This window comes from Danio rerio, chromosome 18 (genome assembly GCF_049306965.1).
Source record: "Danio rerio strain Tuebingen ecotype United States chromosome 18, GRCz12tu, whole genome shotgun sequence".
NCBI classification, from domain to species: Eukaryota; Metazoa; Chordata; class Actinopteri; order Cypriniformes; family Danionidae; genus Danio; species Danio rerio.
In genome coordinates, this window is record NC_133193.1 from 36,298,284 (window position 1) to 36,305,600 (window position 7,317).

Below are 7,317 nucleotides of genomic sequence, written 5' to 3' on the forward strand. Positions count from 1 at the left end.
GCCTCTGACATATTTTTTCTCTTTGGAACTTGTGCCCATGCTGGCTCAAAACCTAATTTGATAACAGAATCAATTCTGAACTTTTGAGAATCAATCCAGAATCATTGAAAAAGAATCATGATGCATCGATTTTTTTTTCCCCTACTCTAATGATCATACTGGTGTGATCAGTCTGAGTTGTTCTCTTGGAGTGTACAGTTACACTCGTAGGATTTGAATGTTCAGAGGATCATGTTGAACAGCTGCTCAATTAAAATGTGCTTTCCCACAATGGGTCACACTGAGCAAGATAAATAAATAATAATTTTTTGGTGCTTTCAAACAAATTACATACATTTTAGGTTTATTAGACATTTAAATATGTAAAAGTGCTAGCAAAACATAGATTTTTTGCTAGCACTGACTGATGGTAATAAAAATGGCAATTGGAGTATTGCTTTATTTATGTCAAATACACATAATTTGTGTTATTAAACATTTACTCTATTCTTCGCCCAGTTAAACAGCCACTTACTTTAATGTATTCAACTTATAATAGTTAAAATATTGTAAAAGTCTCTGTTTTATGTTTGGGAGGTGGAATACAAAGTGCCAAAAGTTATGTTGTTATTTCCAGAGAGGAATTGCACCACGTGCTCTCTCTCTCTCTCTCTCTCTCTCTCTCTCTCTCTCTCCCCAAAAAAATAGTGCCAAACAATCTTTACTGATAAATCAGTGAGCTGAGTGAAGAGAGACACACACAGGTAAAGACAAAGAGATGTGGGCAGTACTACTTTTTTGTTTGGTTCTGTCTTGTTACTATATCTGTGTAACTTTGATGGCCAGTACAGGTATCTGTCAGCAACAGGGACACTTTACAATAAATGGGATGCACCAGGATGGAGACTTTGTCATTGGTGGTTTGTTTGATGTTCAGACATACCTAAAAGTATACCCTGAGATAAGCTTCAGAACGCAGCCAAAACTACCAAACTGTGAACTGTGAGTCTGGACCACAGCTACTAAATAATAATTAATTGGGAAATAAGAATTATTATTGCTATTTTTTCAGCTAAATATAGATTGTAATATTTTCTAATGTTGTTGTGTGTTAAAGTACTAATATGATTATTTACATATAATTGGTACTTTTAATGTTAATTGTATTTTTGTGGTTAATGATAATGAATTAAATATGGTCTTCTCCAGCTTCTATATGGAAAGCTTCCAGCAAGCACTGACAATGGTTTTTGCCATCAGTGAGATTAATCACAATCCCAACTTGCTGCCAAACATCACACTTGGTTACCAGATCTATGACACTTGTTTAAGGCTTAGAGTGGCATTTCAGGCAGCAACAGCTCTGATAAGTGGGACAGAGGAGACCATCTCTGACTTCAACTGTAAAGGCCCACCACCAGTTATTGGACTCATAGGTGATCCAGGATCTACACATTCTATTGCAATTTCCAGTGTTCTGGGGCTGTTTCGAATGCCTATGGTATGGACCTTAAAAAAGATTCTTGTGGGATTTTTTTCGGGGAGGGCGTCTATTCTGCAACCTTTTTTTATTTGTTTTTATCACATTTTATTTGGCTTTTTTTGTATTTGGCTATATCTACTTTATGATTGATAATAACATAATACAATTTTTCCAAATCTTTATTTTTTGAACTGTGGATTTAGAGCTAAATACTTATTTTGTCTCATCTGACTAACACTTAATCTGTTCTGCCCTATATATTTTCTAATTAGATAAGCTACTACGCCACTTGCTCTTGTTTAAGTGACAAGAAAAAGTACCCTTCTTTCTTCAGAACAATTCCAAGTGATACCTTCCAAGTGCGGGCTATAGTTCAGACCTTGAGACATTTTGGCTGGACCTGGGTTGGTCTGATCTACAGTAATAATGACTATGGTATCTACGCTGCTCAGTCCTTCCATCAAGAAATGCAGTTGTTTGGACACTGTGTTGCTTTTTCTGAAATCCTGCCCCAAGATAACAACCCCAGAGTTATTGATCACATTATGGGAGTAATTCAGGCCTCTACAGCTAGAGTAGTGGTTGTTTTTTCTGCTTCATCCTTATTGATTCCTTTGATGAACAAGGTAGTGTTGCACAACTTAACAAGCAGGCAGTGGATAGCAAGTGAAGCCTGGGTCACCGCAGCTGTGTTCCGCACACCATATTACCAGCCCTTTCTAAAGGGAACATTGGGCATTGCTATTAGGCGTGGAGAAATCCAGGGTCTTCATAGTTTTCTGTTACGCCTTCATCCCAACAGTGACCAAAGAAATAATATAGTGAGAATATTCTGGGAGACCATGTTTGGGTGCAGTTTTGAAACTGGGGATAAAGAGACATTTGGGCAACAAATGAAAAAGGTGTGTACAGGACTGGAGGATCTGAGCACTGCAAACACACCTTACACTGATGTTTCAGGATTGAGGGCAACTTATAATGTGTATAAAGCAGTTTATGCCCTGGCCCATGCACTTCATGACCTGATGCAGTGTAAAGAGAAGAGAGGACCATTCAGTGGGAACAGCTGTGCTGACATAACAGATCTAAAACCCTGGCAGGTAAGACCCACAGGTATAGTGAAGAAAAGTTAGCACACACATAATATGTACCTTATGCTCATTTAAATCAGATATATGTATAACATTTGTCCTGTCTACAATCTGTACAGCTTGTTCACTACCTAAAAAAAGTGAATTTCACCACAAGCTTTGGGGATTCTGTATCATTTGACAATAATGGAGATGCTCTAGCCATCTATGATGTGTTGAACTGGCAGCCGAGCTCTGAAGAATCAATTAAACTTCACAATATCGGTGTAGTAAATGAGGTGGCAACAGAAATGGTGCTCACACTGAATAATGATGAAATTTACTGGAACTTTGAGGCACAAAAAGTAAACTTAAATTGAAATACTAGTCAAAGCTTTTAAAAAAGAACAAACATATAGAAAATCTAAGTTTGTCATGAGAAAGAGACGACAGGCATGACTAATTACACATGATGTTACTTTCAGCCCCCACAGTCTGTGTGCAGTGAGAGCTGTCTCCCAGGCACCAGAAGAGCCATGAGGAAGGGCCTTCCTGTCTGCTGTTTTGACTGCCTGATTTGTGGAGATGGTGAAATTTCTAACACAACAGGTGAGAAAATTATTGTATACAAAATTGTATTTTAGAAATAAAAGAGTGAATTAAAAAAAGAGAAAATGAATTAATTTTGTACCAACAGATGCTATTAAGTGCACAGTTTGTCCAGATGAATTTTGGTCCAATCTAAATAAGGATCAATGTGTTCCTAAAGAAATTGATTTTCTATCATATGAGGATCCTCTGGGCATCTCGCTGACCACTACTTCCCTGCTGGGAACCTGTTTTTGTGCTCTTGTGATGATAATTTTTACTTTTCACCGTAACACTCCTATAGTACGTGCCAACAATTCAGAGCTCAGCTTCCTGCTGCTTTTGTCACTCAAACTGTGTTTCCTGTGTGTGCTGCTGTTCATTGGTCAGCCCCAGTTGTGGACGTGTCAATTAAGACATGCTGTGTTTGGCATAAGCTTTGTCCTGTGCATCTCCAGCATTTTGGTCAAGACTATGGTGGTAATAGCTGTGTTCAAATCCTCTCGGCCTGAGGGCTCAGGAGCAATGAAATGGTTTGGAACAGCACAACAAAGATGCACAGTTCTGGTCCTAACAGCCCTCCAAATTGTAATATGTGCAGTCTGGCTATCAACTTCTTCTCCAACACCCTATAAAAATAACCAGTCTATCCGCTCTAAAATAGTCTATGAATGTGCCATTGGCTCATTGGCTGGGTTTTCTTTGCTGCTGGGATATATAGGATTGTTGGCAGCAATAAGCTTCCTACTAGCCTTTCTGGCTAGAAATCTTCCAGATAATTTTAATGAGGCAAAGTTTATCACTTTTAGTATGCTGATCTTCTGTGCGGTATGGGTTGCATTTGTTCCAGCATATATGAGCTCATCAGGGAAATATGCAGTGGCTATGGAGATATTTGCTATCTTAGCTTCTAGTTTTGGAGTGCTGGTGGCCATATTTGCCCCAAAGTGTTACATAATCATTTTACATCCGGAGAGAAACACTAAAAAAGCCATCATGGGAAGAGAAAACAAAAATAAATAGTTTTACTTTTTTTGTGACCAATTATTCTCCCTCTCTCTCCCAAAGAAAGAGAGACAAATAGAGATTATTCTACAGACACTTACCCAGTAAAGAATAAGCCAGGTCAATACATTTGTTTTTATTTTTCATTTTAATTTCCAGATTTTGACTGACACACACACACACACACACACACACACACAAAGAAGATTTACAAAGAGTTTACAAAATCTTGATTGCATCTGTATTTAGGTTTAAATACAAGTTGATATTGATATAGGTACAGTTATATTATTGCAGTTGTTGGTAAAACAGGCATATATGAACAATATGAAAATTATATGTGAGAGAGCTCTTTTCTTAGTTTTTTTGGAAATTAGAAAAATCCTAGTATATTTTATAGTATTTACAAACAGAACAATTACATTTTAGCAGATTTCTCTAAATACAGATAAAGAAAATACATGGTCCACTTTGCTAAATTCTTGGTTATAGCACATGGCAAGTTATCCAGCTTCCTCTAGTACCCCCAAACACACAACAGGTTTTGAAGTAAACTTTCTGTCTGATGAGTTGAAAGAGGCGTGTTTGTTTAAAGAGATTTACAACATGGTCACTGCTTAGAGAACTCTAATGCTGTGGTTGAAAACACCCCTATCCATAGGTTTGATGTGACGCCACATAGTGTTTCAGCCATCATTTTGACAAAGCAGTTAATCTGCTGCGGTGCTGAAATGAGTTTTGATATGTTGTTTCAGTAAACTTAATTACCTAAATTTTATATTTCCTCGCTTATCTGTGTTTTATGTATTGTTGGTTATGCTATTCGTTGGTCATTCAGTTATTTTATACCACATGGATTTCTTTGTTTCTTTGCATTGATTTCTTTCTTTGTCAAAACACAATAACTTTAGTGATAAAAGATTTTCTTTTTGCTACCAGCTTTTTAAAAATTACTTAAAACCTCTAAAACAAACAAAAAAAGGTTTAAGCAAACAAAAAGAGTTTAAGCAAAACAGCAGCATCCATCATGCACAGCATTGAAGCAGAACAAGATGCTCAAGCAGCAACTTAAAATCACTATATGGGATGCATATCACCCATCCGGCAGAGTAATACTTCCATGTTAACTATGAACCAGGGAGCTGTAACAGAAGCATGTAGAAATGTAAATAGACAATCACAAGCTAGAGAACGCACCAAGATAAACAGCGTGATTCCATATTGTGTCTGAGATTTGAAGTAGTGTGAATATGTTGGCTGAAATGTGTTGATGTCATTGATGAGATCTCAAAACTCAAGGCTTCTGATAGTACCCAGAATAGCAAAGTCTACTGAAGAGTCTGTACTCTGGTCTGTACTGGTCAAGCCTTCTCATTTATGGCTCCTAAATTCTGCAATAACTGACCTGATAATGTCTCAGACACACTTTCTCAGTTCAAAACTAGATTATAGACCTATCCTTTTAGTAACGCATAAGCATAATGCACACATAACGGTGTGATGGATGAGTGTGCTCCATGCTGGTGAATGGGCTTGACAAACCACCTGTAGGACACACTCCTCCTGTCTTAATGCACTAGGCATTTTGATAAAAATACTTATATGTTTTATATGTTTGTTTCTGTTTGCTTATACAGATGTTACTACTTTAATGTCTTCCTTTTGCCGCCATTCATACCGCGGCGACAGCGGTAAGTGGTGCGCTAATAGCTTTTGACCGCTGGGTGGCACTTTAACCAAAGGTATTCAGCTTTGCCTTTTCACAATACTAAACAGACTGTAGGCGTAGTAGCTTACTGTATGTGATGTGATGAATTCAATTAAAATATAATTTTGATTTAGTTTTCTTAGTAATAAACATGCTCTTACACTATACTGAATGCTTTAGAAAAGATACATGGTCAGAAGTCATAGGCTGCAAAAAGCAAATATAAGAATTAAGTTCTTTAGCCTTTATTGCCCTATTAAATTGTGTTTGGGTGAAAATAATGTTTTGATTTCTTTGACCATCATGGCGATGTTATTACCTCAAATCTTAAACGTACGCATATGGAAAACAGCAAAATAATATTAAGATTATCGTGCCGGTGGAGCACATCACCTGATTGTGAACTTGTGATCACCTGAACTTACTTTATCAGTAGGCTATTTATTATTTATTACAGACTATGTTACAAATATTTGACCAACTGCCACTTCATGTAAAAGACTCTCATGTTTGAATAAATTAATTCAATAAATAGGCATATCCGCACGCAAAGTGAGCTGCATATTATTTATCGTCTGTTTATTTTCTCTGTTAATTTTCTTTTTCACAGGCATGTAGAGAAAGAAAAAAATCTGCTTGTTTAAAAAAGCATTACGTCCGCTAATGAATAATAATAAAAATAGCCTAATGATAATAATAATAATAATAATTAGCTAATAGTAATTACCTATATCCATATAGCCAGGATGTGTGGTGCTTTGACACGAAATCTAGGTCAAAAGCAAAATTGTAGAGTTGCATGGCATAGGCTATAGCCTATAGCAGTGATTCCCAACCTTTTTCTTTGGGGCCCCCCCCATGAACATATACAAACATTGGAACCCCCCCACCATATGAATACACACGCATGCACACACATATGTACTGTATATATATATATATATATATATATATATATATATATATATATATATATATATATGTGTGTGTGTGTGTGTGTGTGTGTGTGTGTGTGTGTTTGTGTAATATTAATATATAGTAATATGTAGGGATGTAACGGTATTGTAAATACCGTCATACCGCAATATAAATTTTAAACTATAGGTCTTCTGAGAAAATTTGCTCAGACAAATGAAGCGAACGGGAGGTAGCGAAAACTACAACTCCCATCAGCCCATGCTTGACCATCATCCCTCGCGGTCTGTTGTCGCTACAGATCCAGTAATGCGGAAATGGAGTGTGCTGCTAGAAGCGGGTATGAAAAGAGCTGGAAAACTCTAAGGCCCCGTTTACACTAATGCGTTTTAGTTTGAAAACGCATAAGTTTTGCTACGGTTACGCCAACCGTCCACACTACGCCGGAGTTCTTGAGCGCCGAAAACGGAGCGTTTCGAAAACGCTGGAGAGGCCGTTTTCATTTTCAGCCGTTTTCGAAACGCTGCTGCTCCGTCTCAGTGTGGATGATGGAAAACGGAGACATTTGA

General features: G+C 37.2%; 1 protein-coding gene across 1 annotated transcript; it reads left to right on the forward strand.

Moving 5' to 3' along the window:
- Positions 1-705: 705 nt before the first annotated feature.
- olfcq4 (olfactory receptor C family, q4) lies at positions 706-6,382 on the forward strand. The gene is made up of 6 exons (XM_679945.8): positions 706-981; positions 1,189-1,480; positions 1,735-2,562; positions 2,673-2,897; positions 3,018-3,141; positions 3,230-6,382. The coding sequence occupies exons 1-6, from the start codon at positions 758-760 to the stop codon at positions 4,141-4,143; spliced, it is 2,607 nt and encodes an 868-aa protein (XP_685037.7). The 5' UTR covers positions 706-757; the 3' UTR covers positions 4,144-6,382.
- The last annotated feature ends 935 nt before the right edge of the window (positions 6,383-7,317 follow it).